This window comes from Bos mutus, chromosome 2 (genome assembly GCF_027580195.1).
Source record: "Bos mutus isolate GX-2022 chromosome 2, NWIPB_WYAK_1.1, whole genome shotgun sequence".
In the NCBI taxonomy this organism is placed as follows: Eukaryota; Metazoa; Chordata; class Mammalia; order Artiodactyla; family Bovidae; genus Bos; species Bos mutus.
In genome coordinates, this window is record NC_091618.1 from 101,436,163 (window position 1) to 101,450,974 (window position 14,812).

At 37.1% G+C, this 14,812-nt stretch overlaps 1 protein-coding gene across 3 annotated transcripts in view; it reads left to right on the forward strand.

The window, feature by feature from the left end:
- SLC4A10 (solute carrier family 4 member 10) overlaps nucleotides 1–7,067 on the forward strand; it is a 247,679-nt gene extending 240,612 nt beyond the window's left edge. For all 3 annotated transcript variants that reach the window (XM_070380872.1, XM_070380873.1, XM_070380874.1), the window contains 2 exons: nucleotides 1,571–1,687; nucleotides 7,001–7,067. In XM_070380872.1, the coding sequence (XP_070236973.1) occupies nucleotides 1,571–1,687; nucleotides 7,001–7,067 (184 nt within the window). The remainder of the gene's footprint in view (nucleotides 1–1,570; nucleotides 1,688–7,000) is intronic.
- Nucleotides 7,068–14,812: the final 7,745 nt, after the last annotated feature.

Here is a 14,812-nt window from a genome sequence, read left to right on the forward strand (position 1 = left end):
ATATTGGCATGTTAAAGAATCTTAACTAGTATTGGCATTTTTAAAAAAAGTTTAACTTTGTTGTAGCTAGCATTTTTTAAACTCTTTTGTTCACAAGACTCTTTTTCACATAATGTTATGAAAAACTTGTATTCTCCATGACTCTTTTGGAAACTAGTTGATCTCATTCTTTGTTACCAAGGGCTGAATTAATGAGACATATTAAGGAACACAGATTAGGATGTCCAGATTAGGAAGGAAGGAGTCTGTGAGAACTGTTTTGCTCCAGACTCTCAGTGTTTCTCTTAAAAATTTAATTTGTTGCCCTCTTGTGAATGTCCACAGTGAGGGGTATGAGAGTTCAGTTTAGGATTTCTGTAGAACATGACTTTTTCCATAGCAAAGTATCATTTTTACCTGTGGTAGAAAAGAGTACTGATTTCTCACACAGTGACACTTTCTTTGGCTTGGCCTGTGTTTTATCTCTGTTGATATTTGGTTGCCTTTCTGGCCCTGGGAATGTTTTAGAGAGTTCTAAATGGACTTATAATTGGTGCAGTTTTAAAACGTAAAAAAATGCATCCAGCATAATTACAGGCCCTTATATTACAGGCTCCCCCAGCCACTGAATAAAATATTTGTTGAGTGGATACCAAATGTCAGACTTTGTCTGGGTCATGGCGAAACAGCAGAGGACCAATGTTCACAAATCCTTGTTCTCATGAAGCTTGCATTCAAGTAGAATAGAGGTGGGGGAGACAGAAAATACATAAATGAACAAATAATATAGTATATATTTCAAATGGTGAAAAATGAAACAAAAACACAAAGCAGAAAGAGGGATGAAGTTGCTATGGGGAGATGGAAACAGAAATTTTAAATAAAGCAATCAACAAAGGCCTATTGGAGCAGGTGACATTTGAACTAAGAATGGAAAGGGTTATTTATATTTGGTTGGCAAAAATGTTTGCTTGGGTCTTTCCTTAAATTATGGAAAAGCCCTAACACATTTTCAGCCAAACCCATACCATGTAAAGGAACATTATAGGCAGAGGAAGAGAAGTACAAGACCCTGAGGGAGCAGCAAGCCTGTGGGGTATCCCAGGACAATCAGGAGGCATTTCACTGTAGCTGGAGAGGAAAGATGAGGGGAGTAATAGCAGAAGGTAAAGCTGCAGGGGAAGCAAGCAAGGGGACAGAGCCTTAGAGCCCATCCACCGGGCTTTTACTTTGAGTGGATGGGAGCCACTGTGGAGTCTGAGCAGAGGGGTGAAGTGCTATGCTGGTCTATGAATATAGGGACAAGAGGCCCAGCACTGAACATGCAGAACCTAAACTCCGTCATTGGGAAAGAATTAGGAAAACTGTACCCCAAACCAGTTTCTGTATAACTAGAATCTTTCATTTAGATTTTTATTTTTCATAGTTGTGAAATTGTTTGGAGAGAACAATTATTAATAATACTGAATTTTTAATTATCAAAAATTCTGTACAGAGGCATAATACTGTCCTATATTTAGTGTCTATGGATAGATAACTGCAGTTTCTTATTTAATGTTTATTATCTCATTTTGGGTAAACTCCTATCTAGAGATGATCCATCTGTGATCAATATTTCTGATGAAATGTCAAAGACTGCCTTGTGGAGGAACCTTCTGATTACTGCCGATAACTCAAAAGATAAGGAGTCAAGCTTTCCTTCTAAAAGGTTTGAAATCTAAAATAATGTGAATTTGTACTGAACCCAGTCATTTAATGACATGACTCCATGAGCAAAAGAATAGTATTGGTTTCCATTTAACTTAGTTCTAAAATATTTCAGAAAATTAAAAAGAGGTTAGAAATCACAAGGATCCCATTTGTTGGTATGTTTTCAGTATCCCCCTTTCAAATTAAAAGCTCACTCCAAAACTATGACAGTGGGGAGAAGCGGGGTATAAATGAGTTTCAGTGCAGGACACTTTTGGACATTCATTTTGGCCTGCTCTTTGACAGTAGGATTTAGTGTATTCCTTCATCATCCACTTCTTAGGACCCCCTTAGATGTCTGACCATACTTTGCATTCTCCTGTTGTTCTTTTTAAAACCCATATGGCACCTGCAATGGTAATTTTGTATTTAGTTTATTTCCAGTCCCTTATTCCAGCCCTGAAAAATCTTCCCTAACCTTTTTACCCCAAAACTTTCAGCTCCAGAAAGTTTTATGCATTTTTCTTCTCTGTATGCAAACATTACATACAACTCCTATAGCTGTAGATGACAGTTTTAAATGCATGAGGTGGGAAGAATGTGTTCTTAAATACCAAGAGTCATCACAGGATTTCCAAAATGCATTTTCCAGAATTTATAAATAAGAGTTCAAACCATCTTGTCTTCTTAGATGTTGATCTGAAGAAAAATCTCTGTGTTATGCTAATATTTATTATTAAGAGAGACAGGGATTTGGAACAGTGTTTAATTATTAATTTCCTTTATTTTTGTGACCTTAAATTAACTTTTTCTACTTAATTTTTTATATTACGTTTTTGTCATAAGCTCCCCTTCCTAATCACTCTAGAAGCTGATTTCCCAAAGGTAAGACCCTTTCCCTCAAACCTATTCCTTGGTTGCATTTCCTTTTGTTAAGTGGTGTCTTCTAGAAACCTGATCAGCCCATGTTCTTTGTGTGAGTTTTGGGGAGGCAAAAGGCATGGAGAGTCTTGGGCTTAGGTCCAGTATCAGACTGTTTACAGTGTTCCTATAACTCCTCAGCTCTTTAAGAGGGTTTGCAACTTGAGTACTTTTTTTCTGCACGTGACTTATACAAATGCATCGTATATAAATCAATAAATCTTATAGAACTGTATTTTGTAATAACATCAGAGTTATATATTGGAAAAAGAAAATTTATCCCTTGAATTAAGAAATTGTAAAGCTGAGAGCTTCCATTTAACATGCCTCCAAAACTGCAAGCTTTATCTTCATGAGAATTATTTGGAAGCATGGGTTAGAAGAAGAAGCAATATTAAACTTAGAGACTATCTCTTGCTGCTGGTTTTTTGTCACCCCAAAATGGCATGCTGCTTCAGTGTTCTATGTCAAACAGCAATGGATGTGCAGAGAGCCTAGGGGTCTTCACCCCATAAAGCTGGGGATTACTTCCAGTTCTCTCTCTCCCTCTCCCTCTTTCTCTTGCTTTCTCCCCATCTCCCTCTCTTTCCCTCCTTCAGATACCTCCAACACTTGTTCCAAAAATTACTTGAAAGGCTCTTTCAAAGACTTCTGGTTGATATTTTCTGTCTTTTAACAGAGCTTTAAAATCTTCATGTATTTCTTCGCTTGGCTCAAGTGGAAGTAATATTTTATTCTAAGCCATGCTTGATCTTCCTTTCCCAAAGATCCCTGCTGCAGTCTTATAGAGTCATCCTCACAGTAACTCTGTTTTGCTAGAAGTCTTGGAAGAAAATCAGAGTCATGAGAAGGGTAGTTTCTCAAAGATATTGAAATATATGCTTGGGGACCCTTTCTCATTAAAAATATGGCATTTTTCTGATTTTTAAAAATGTGAACCCCGAGTTTATGAGCTCAAAATAAAATTCCAGGCATGAGAATATGTGGGAAATTTGAGGCAATCAAATTTAGAGATTGCTTTTCTTCCTGCAATATAGATGAAAATGCTTTCCCTATTTTCCTTTGGTTCAAGCAGCAGCTTTATGTCATGATATTTTAGGTACTCCTTAAAGTAAATGTCATGTGATGCTTTTCACCAGAAAAATTCAATTGTTTAAAATATCTATGTCAGATTACTTCTCACAGTAGATTAATTCCAGTGAACAATGTACCATGCTTAAAAGCAGATCCAATTTTAAATAGATCATCCTTTATATTTTCATCTAACCACTTTTTTTTTCTTATTCTTTGAACATATGTTCCCACTAGCATAAGATTCAAACTATTGTGGAATGAAAGTGTGCCCAGTTTTCTTTACCTTTAAATGTGATAAAAATCTGTAGCTTTCCATGTGATAAAATGTCTATTGGTTAGTGATTAATGTCTTCGTAATGGTGGAAACTGGCAGAAAGAGTGTGGCTTCTAGAAATCCTAAAACTACCAATACTAGTAACAGCAGCACTCTCCCAAAGCCACTGCTCTCTCTTGGTATCTGTTGGAGGCACTGCAGTTTGACGACTAGGAACTGTAGAAATGCTATACCTGCTGGAGTATCCACCGGCAAGAAAAGCCCTAAAGGCCAGCTTCCCAGGGTCTGACTCTCAAGACCTAAGCCGGCTTCCCAGTGTCTCTGACTCCCCAGCCCTAGTTGTCTCCCTCCTGCCCCCACTATAGGCCCTACTGCCTATCAGAGAAGCCCAGGTGCCTTCTTCTGAGTGGCAGAATATAGCGGTTATATTTTCTCCATTATTTCGTTTACTTTACTTGTCTAAAAATATTCATCCAGTTTAACTGAAAGAAGTATCCAAGAACTGACTGTGGGCTCTACCACATCCGTGGGGTGTCTAATCTGATCCTAGTTCAATAGCGCTATACAAACCTGTGACAAGCTCCTCCACAGCTTATTTAAATGAACTGGTGAAAACCGGTCCCATTAAAAACCGTATTGACTCAGAGTAGGTGGGCAACTGCTTTGATAAACTGACACCCAAGAGCAGCATTTCTTGGGCAGGTACCTGGCTGCACTTGGTTTTGTTTTGGTGGCAGAAGCGGGGTCTAGGGACTCTCTCGCTGCTTTCCTCTGTCCCTCCACCCCACCCCGCTCTGTGCTGGATGTTTCTTCACGCTGTTTTGCTAGGCCTCAGCCCTCTCATGACTGCTTGGTAAACGTTGTGTATATCAGCTATTATGGTGTCATTGACAAATAGCAGTTTCATAGCTTGCCTGGCAGCATGAAGGTAGTGGGTCATGTTTTGCCCTCTCTTGAAATATGACTTCCTTATGTTTTGTCTCATCCATCTTGTGTCCCCTGGTCCTTATAGAGTACCTGGTATATAATAGATATGCAATATGTGTTTATTGTGGTAGCATGTAATAGATATGATATAAATTTAATACATACATCTAATGTATTTGTTACAATGGAACTTTAGAATTGGTTGGCATCCTGAAAATGATGTAGCAAGGAATAGAGTAATAGCCATGCACTAAGAAGATTCAAGTCAATAATATTTTTCATGAAAGTCTTGAGCAAGTTTTAAAATTTTCATCAGATAGAATGTGCTTTTCTATCTTTCAAAAGATAGAGCTCACTGGAATTGAGACTATTAGCCTCAGGATTCTGGTATTCAAGGTGCAAGAAAATGAGAGGCCATTTAGTCCAAAACTAATTGACAGATGAGGAAACCAAGTCCCAGATAAATTAAATAATTAGTCCAAGGTCACATAGCTCCTTCTTTGCTTCCCAAACTGAATGTCATCATCTGACTCTAAGCCCAGGGCTTCCTCCACTGCTCCATGCTGCCCCTTTTCATTGGCTTTGTTTTCCAGAAGAGACTGGGAGTCAGGTAGTACCCAGGGAAAAGTTAATTTGGAAAGTAGGGTAGCAGACACTTGTCATCTGAAAGGAACTTAAAGTAGAAGAAAGTGAGTCATGCAGATAGAGGAGTTAAAAATACAGAGTTAAGCCTCTCAACACATCATGTGCACACTGTCATCTTTTCTCATGGAAGGAGAAAAGAAAAGAGAAAAAGTTGCTTTGCTCTGACCTGTAAGGAGCGTGTGCTGTGAAGTGTGGCAGGCACAAACCCGGGTGCCATAGACACCCGCTCACACCAGCTCTCAGTGCTGGCAGCGTGCCACAGATGGCAGAAGCTCCAGCACTTCTTACCTGATGGCGCCGGGTGGTGGTGACAACTGAGAAGGGCTGTTTCTAGCTTGAATTGGAGGAAAAAACAATTTAAAAAACACATTCTTAAAATGTGTCTTAAGTTATTGACCACTAAGAAAGCTGCACAGGAAGCCCCGTAGGAGAAAGGGGGTTTTAACTATCACTTTTGTACTTGGAGGAGAGTTATATAAAACCAAGGGTTTCCCCACCATCAACCATTTCATAGTTATATTGAGCCAAAATGAGCACTAAAAATGTATGGGTTTTGCAGCTGAGGGACCCAAAGGCCGACTGTGGGTTGCCCTCGAGTCAGCAGCAGGAGAGGCGGGGAGAGGCCTCAGTGTGGGGCTCGCCTGTTTTGCACGTGGTTGGGAAGGAGCCGAGCTGCCCTCTGGAGCATGTGCTCTTGGTGTGAGCTTCCTGTGTGTCAGCACGTTATTTGAATTTTGCATGAAAACTGTCAACTTGAGATTAGGTAAAGTGTGTATTGGAAAAATATTTTTTAAAAAAATGAGAGTGTCACATTACCAGGTTGCCCATTGATAAAGTTAATTGGAGAATAGTTAAAACAGAAGCCACTTGGGAATGGATTTGTTCCAAAAGGAGTGAGGTGAAACATGATTCCTCTAATGGACAGGAGGAGTTTGTGAGGAGATGGCATGGGTGTTTGGAGGGCAGTGTGCGGGGTGACCGGGTCCTTCAGACCAGCGGAGGCATGCCTGTTCCCCTGACAACAATGAAGTTCTCACGCAAGATCAGACTCCAGTCTGTTCACAAAGGATGCACCACTTGCAGCAGGGCCCAGAAATACCTACTGCGACATCTTGTTTATGTCATTCATCGTACAGTGCTATCTTAAGACAGGGAGGGGCATGACTGGCATTTGCGACAATCATCAATGATTCATTTGGCCAAATGAGGACCATGGTATTAATCTTGCATGCTTTGGGGGCTGTTTTTAAAATGTCTGGTTTTGTTTTTTAGTTTCTGTTTTTTGAATTTCCCTTTTTCTGCAGTTCTGGGTTTCTACCTCACTGAGTGCAGAGGATTTTAATCGTTGCTATCTATGGATGCTTCACAGCATGAAAAAGCAATGCCTAAGGGCCCTTGTGGTCATTGAAATTGATGGGTTTTGTGTCTGAATGAGGTCTCCTAGGGGCCTCACTGGATTGAAGTAATACATTTCTCCTTTTTCCCCTGTAGCATTGAAAGCCGAAAAGAGAAGAAAGCTGACTCAGGGAAAGGTGTTGACAGGGAGACTTGTCTATGACTGATCTTCAGTTTATTTTTTACATATATAAGAGAAGAGTGCCACAATTATTCATAAAACCGCTTTGATCATGTACTATAAATTCTGTCTTTCATCTCAAATCCACCTTCATACTGTAAGTAGTGCAATACTTGTTTCATTACTGTGTTTAAACTTCTGAACAGTGAGACACCCTTGTGAGCATATACAAAAGCTAATGCAAGAATCTCTGTGTTCCTTGCTGTATTTTAGACATTTGTAAACACTAGATTCTCATTGTCAGTTTTACGAGAGCAATAGCTTTCTTAAAGAGATAAGTCATATTTACCTAGTTTGTATTTTCCTACTTAGGGACCTGAAGATACCTGATAATTTCATTCAGAAGAATTTTGGAAGGTAGTCTTACTTCTTTTTATTTTTTATAGCTTAGCATTAGTGACTTATTTCAAAATACCCAAATCAAAAAGTTAGTTTGAAAGCATTTTTAATAATTGTATTTATGCATTTCCTTGATTTAATATGATATTTAATACTTAAGAATTTATATGTAACTAAAACTTAAAGTCATTTTGAAAAATATATATGGAAACCTATTCACAACTTGTTTAAAAGAATCAGATACTAATGCAAAGAACCAAGTAGTATTTGCTTAATATTCAAGTTTTGATTACATGATCAGATACTAGGCTTGTACGAAATGCTTTAGAAAAACTTTGTAGGTTTTGTGAGATTTTCAATATAAATCTTTATCAGAAATATACTGTTAAATTTATCTCCCATTGACAAGTCTTTTCCAAATAAGCCTATTATATACATACTTGTGGAATGCCACATGGTGAGTCACTGTATGTGAAATTCCACTCCTGTACATTTATTCCACTGCTAAAGGTCATAGACTGCTTAATGCTGCTTCTGAATCATGTTCTAATGTTAGACTGATGGTCTCCAATTGTCTTTTTTTTTCTGCAGAGCTCTTTTCCATTTCTTAACTAAATGCATGTTGTAGAAAAATAATCTTTTAAATGAAAATCTCAGATTCTGTTTGAGAAGCTTCTATAGATATTTCAGTCTATATGAAATAATTCATCTTTACTAAGTTTATACAAGAGGAAGGAAAGTATAGAATTTTTGAGTAATGTGAATTAATAAAGATGAAATCTCATAGTGTTCTTGCTTCTTAAGAATTACCAATGATCATCAACCTTATAATCTTCAGTGTCTAGTTTTACAATAATTCAGAGCCTTGTGGCTTTTACAAACTATTTATAAATATTCTGAGTATAAGTGTACATGAAAGTGAAAAAAAAACCACAAATCCTCTTGTGATTAAGCTTATGAAGGAAATGAACAACAGGGCCTCCACTAGGTTCAACATTTTGATACCTTCTGTAAATTCCCCTTACAATTTTTCAAGGAGCCATTTCTTCAATGAAGCATAAGCCTAAAAAATATAAGAAGAGTTTGTAGTTAATAAAGTCTGTGTTTATAAACGCCAAGGAAAAACTACAGAAACTTTCCATTCCAAATGCATTGCCTTTGTGTATTTTATAATACAGACACTAGATGTAAACATTCCCGTTGTTTTATGAGTTAGACTAGCTGTACATGTCGGTCAGTCCCCAAAGCAGCCTTCTAGTGCTTTAATATATTAATGACTATTCTGTTTAAGATGATCATAGTGAATGAAAATCTTCACATGATCACCTATTTGAATAAGCACTCATATCCAGTGAAATTATGTATTTCTGAGTACTTTTATAGTCATTTTGTTCTTGTGTGAATTTTAATGCTATCCCTATGTTGATCTTAATATTTTGAAATCATATAAAATATAAGAAAAGCATAGTGTTATATATTTCCTCCTAATTTCAGATTCCTGGTCAAAATTATTGAATATCTTGAATGTAATTTATTGCAAAGTTTAAGTAATGTGTAAATGTGACTAGGATATTGTGTTTTTCACAACTAAGACATGTTATGTGAAAATAAATATTTATCCGAACTAATTTCCTTGCACATTTTAAACTGTGATGCAAAGTGTCTTGTCTTTTTTTCATTAGTGTTCATCAGTAAATCAATGTAGAACATTTTGAACATAATATTTAAATTTAGACACAAGCAATGATGTCAAGAAGACTTGGTGATGTTGATGTTTCAAGAGTATTGAAATAATTTGAACTTCATGAGCAAACTATGATGAGAGATACATTAGGATGTACCTCTTCATTTTCCCAGAAAGCAGTGACTTAGATACAAATGGCATTGTACTCATTACTAGTAAAAACTTCCAAGATCATTAGTAAGGTTTCCCATCATTGAAACTCTTTAGATTTCTGTTTTTACCCCTCTTGGGAAAAGCATTTCTTAAAATTTTCATCCTCCTTATTTTTTATAGTAGGTCAGATGATATTACTGTTCTTTTGTCGTGATCTGGCAATATGTTATGGAGGTAACTGCATTCAGGACTCTAATGTACTGGTTAGTACTTTTTTCTTGACTTATGAATTGACTTTGTAATTGCTATCACTTAACAGCCTTCAATATTGGGAAGTTTTCTCCTAAATATAATTTGAGTATCTCCTTGTTGTAGTTTAGCATGATAGAAACTCTCCACTGATGATTCACTAGCAACTTGTATTTAAAGACAATCCCTAGATCTTTCAGGACTTTTCTTGGCTCTTAAATTTGTGTGACTCAGTTTTTTGTTTTTTTTTTTTAATCTTCACTGATCTACCTCTGTTTCTATTTAACTTTAGCCTGTTTGCTCTTGATGTGGGACTATTTTACTATCATTGCAAGAATGCTCTCCAAATTTTCCTGTATATCTCTCTCACATATTCATACAATGAAAGAGATTATAACCATTTGAAAAACTTATGAGAGTAATTTGGTTAATATGATGATTCACTAAATATCTACTTTGAAAGGCTACTTGTAATCAGTCACCTTGAAGAAACCCAATGTTCAAGGATTACTCAAAATCCTTTTAAAGAGATCCTTGGGTGTTTTTCTTAGAAAATTGTAGCTCATGGACACAACTGTCACTTCATTACAGTTTCTATTGGTATGTTAGCCACTACTTTCTGTGCTGGAACTTTGAAAATAGGACTGTGATCCTTTCTTCTAAGGGCAAGGTAGACACATAGCTTTAACATAATGTGATGTGTACAGAGTCGGTTGTACAATAAAAGCAATGAATAACTCAAGGATGGAATTTTGAGTACAGCAAACTTTGAAGAAAATGTTATATGAGGTAACATACGAATTAGGATGGTAATGGGGAAGGAAACCTACTCCAAGAACTGCAGTGATTCTCAAACATGTCAGTATTGAAAACAATAAAATTAAAAAGTAAATATATATGGTAATACAGAAGCCTGACATACTTGATAATATAGGATTTTTGGAACTCAGCAGACAGCCCAATATGGTGGGATGTTAGGAGACTAGTGGGGACCCATATGAAAAGGTAGGAACACAAGTTGGAAACATTATAAATGTTGTTAAATTCTATATTAGGATATTTCAACTTTATCCTTTAAGAGTTTTGAGTAATGAAGAGGCATGCATTTTAGGAAAGATTAGTCTGGCAGCATGATTGGAAACATAATGGGGAAAAAGTGAATCCTGTGCCCAGAGTGACTCTCAGAAACTGAAACCAAACTCTCTATCAGTGGTCTATAAACTTGTATTATGATTGAAGCCACACAGGCTGAAGCCTATGCTGTAGGTACTTAATAAGCAACTCCAGGCCCAAGAACTTCATGACACATCCTTTCACATAAGAGTATTCCTTTATATAATGTGTTTGGGGTTGACTTTTTTTAATGTTCAGAAAAACATGGTATCAACAGTATTCCTGAGACAATTAAAAACATCTAAGTCCGAAGCAAAATTCAGCCAGGGGCTGGCTCATGTGAGTCCAGAAACCACCGTCCCCACTGCTTACCTTTTGATCCCACACTCCTCATCCACTCTTCCCATAGACTTAGCTTTGGATTTATGTATTTGTACCTTCTGGTGTGTGTAGAGTTATAGACCATTTGCTTATAAGCTCCCTAAAGGTAAGAATAGTGTTTTGTCCCTTCTTAGTAATTCTCTAGAACCTAGCTCTTCCTGTGCTTTGCTGTTTATTCAGCCAGCAAAGGCTGTAGACAGAATTGTAAGTAAAATACATCAGAAGATGTGGCTTCTTCGTTTATTAAGAATGATTCAAGCTCCAAAAAGGATTCTCACTGACATGGCAGCACTGGAAGAAAAGCACATGCTCACTGAGAACCTTCACGTGCCCTACACCCGTGGACACAAGACACCTGTGGGCAGAACTGGTGTAAACTATGAAATCGTCAAACCAGGCAAAGCGCATAAATCTTCACAACAATGTGACTGTTGTGGAAGGTAGGCATTCTGGTATCTCTTTCAAATTAAGTAGCTGAATAATGTTCTTTAAAATGTTCCTCTCTGTGAGTGTCCATGCTGAGATTGTAACGCACGTCTGTCTAGCCTAGACTGGAGTGCACTCACCGCCCAGCAGGAGGCGCGATGTGACCGCCTTCCTCCTTAACCGGACAGTCATTCAGGTTCATGCAACCAGCACAGGGTTGAATAGTATTTCTTCTCAATGTTACATTTTCCTTGTCACTCATCTTTCTGCGATTAACACTTGAAACCAAACCTAATCAATGAAAATACTTTTTTCCTCACAAGTTAAAAATATTATGACTTTGGATGTGCTCAGTTGCTCAGTCATATCTGGCTCTTTGCCGCCCCATGGACTGTAGCCCGCCAGGCTCCTCTGCCATGGAGCTCTCCAGGCAAGAACACTGGAGTGGGGTGCCATTTCCTACTCCAGGGGATCTTTCTGACCCAGGGATCAAACTTGTGTCTCTTGAGTATGAAAAGGCACACACTTAACACAGATTCGGACACACAACCCTACAGAGGGTTTAGAGGACTCATACAAGAGACCGTGCACATCTGCCAGAAAGTTCAACAAATAAGGTCAGAGGATGCTTTAGAAAACCCAATAACCCTATGACCAGGGGTGAGTTAAGCACCGTAAGTCAGCATAACCCTGCCATGCACAGGCAAAACTTATTGGAATAACTAGAGTTTTCGTTAAGTCACACTTTTCATCATACATGTATTTTAAATAATCTGACCAACTTGGGGTGACTGCTCAGATGAAAGATTATTTAGAATAAGAATCTTTATTGAGTTTACTGGAGATTAATTCCAGAAAAACCACTGTCAATTTAGCAGTAAGAAAATTACCTTTCTTTTTATTAATTCAAAGTTTTGAGTTTAAATGTAATCCTGTCACAGAAAGGTGACATCCAGAAAGATGACACATTTCTTCTGAGCATGACATTGGTCTTATTAATACCGTGCTCTGAGCTTTTCTTACAGGTACTGACATTATGCTTGACTACTCACATTCATCTCTCACTCTCAACCGTCTGTATCCCTCAGACGTATCCTGAATACACACTCCAAATCTTTCAGGATGTATATAAAAATGCTCTTGGACACTGCTGAAAGAACTGTCACAAAATTGGAACCACAAGATTCTCTTACTTCACTCTGAAGAAACCCATTCTTTTTTTTTTTTTTTTTGTTGTGTTCAGTCTCTCAGTCGTGTCTGACTCTTTGTGACCCCATGGACTGCAGCACACCAGGCTTCCCTGTCCTTCATTATCTCTCGGAGTTTGCTCAAACTCATGTGCATTGAGTCAGTGATGCCATCCAACCATCTCAGCCTCTGTCTCCCCTTCTCCTCCTGCCCTCCATCTTTTCCAGCATCAGGGTCTTTTCCAATGAGTTGGCTCTTTGCATCAGGTGGCCAAAATATTTGGAGCTTCAACTTCAGCATCAGTCCTTCCAATGAATAATCAGGGTTGATTTCCTTTAGGATTGACTGATTTTTTTTCATTTAGAGATTATTCAATCTTCAATATTGTACAAATGTAATAGTTTTATAAATTGGAATTCTCACATCAACTTAGAGCAAAAGCAACAAATGCCAAGCGATGAAACTGGTAGCCTTAGTGACCACCTGCAGATAAGAAACACTCAGAATGACATAGAGCCTGATATGATCCCTGAGCTTCCCTGGTGGTGGCCTAAAGTCATCAGGATGCACCGAATTATGGTCTATGCCGGTTATTTAAGAAAGTTTGAAGGTGTGTAATCATTTTTAGCAAGGTTTCCAACAAAAAAAGTTAAAAAATAATTTAAAAAGTGATTTTCTAAAAATCTTGGTCAAAACTTTAAGAAGAAACACTGTATCCATAGAGATGTGACCATTTCTTCCTTCCTTTGGGATGTGCACTCCTGGGTGCTGTTGTGGTCTAACAGGTTGCTTATGAAGGCATCTTATCATCCAGGTACCTGTGGAGGCTGCGACAGTTAAAGGCAAGCAAGTCTGCATATCTTACTGGCATGACTAGTTCTGTGTGTTTCAAATATACCCTCAGACTGTCTGTCTCTTATTTGTCAATTTAACTTCCTTTCCCAAAAAACACATCTAAAACTCTTACTGGAGAGTAAAACTGTCTTATGAGGGTCAGATGAAATTTACTTTAACTTCAAGCACATTATCACCATTTGTAAGTCTCATTATGTGAAAAATATGTGCTGGGATTTTTAAAACTATCCTGGGCTCCATTGAAAACATGGAGCATGTTTTGAAACTAAAGAAACAATAAATTCATAGAGTTTTGATATTGTTCAATACTTGTACACTATCAGATATCATGCAATGGTCTTAGTATCTGTATAGCATCTAATATTATACAATATATATGGTTGTAAAATGATCTTATTAGTATCTAAACAATATCTGATATTGTACTATATCCAGTTTCAATTAACATAAAAGGAGAATTTCTACTTACTTTGCTTTTCTGATTACTAAATTCAGTCCGGGATGTGAACATGTAACCTATGGTTTCTGTTTCTGTATATAGAACTCTTCAAAGATTGGTCTCACTACTCATGATGAATGAAATCTCTTATTAGAATTATGACAAGAACCCTATAGGTTTGAGGGTTGACTTATGGTTCCAAATGAATGAATAATATATGAGACTTAATTAAGAAGAAACCACTCAATTCCATGTTCTGAAAATACAGTTGAAACCATTTCAGAATCTTCTGTCCATTCCTATACACGACTCACCAGTCTCATATTGAACTGATAAATTTTTTTCCAATTCTTCTATTTAGATTTTTGTGCTGTAGCTCATCCTGTCTGTGACAACTTTTTCTATGTTTGAGTTTATAAAATCAATTGTTAAAAATGAGGCCATTTTACAAATAATTGAACAAAAATATTATGTGTTCTCATTTATCGAGACTTTACTTTGCTAGGCTAAATTCAGCATCTTAAATCTATGGTTTCATTAATATAGTTATGTCAACCAAAAATAATTAGTTAAACACTTAAGTTGTTGACTTTTTTAAACTTCCACTAAGCCATCTGGGCTATCAAGATGATATTTTTGATATTATGTGCCTCATCATAGTTCCCTGGAATGAAATTATAAATTATATACTACATAAATAACCAAAATTACTTTAAGTTGACTTTTAAAAGCTTATATATAAGTATGATAATATAAATTGTATATAGAGAGATATTAGATTAAAACCCTATGAACTGCTTAATTTAGCACATTTCTTTGTATCTGTTTCTTACAAAAGCTGAACCCTCTCCATGTTTACAAGGCAGTTTGTGATAACAAGCAAAATAAACAAGAGCCTTT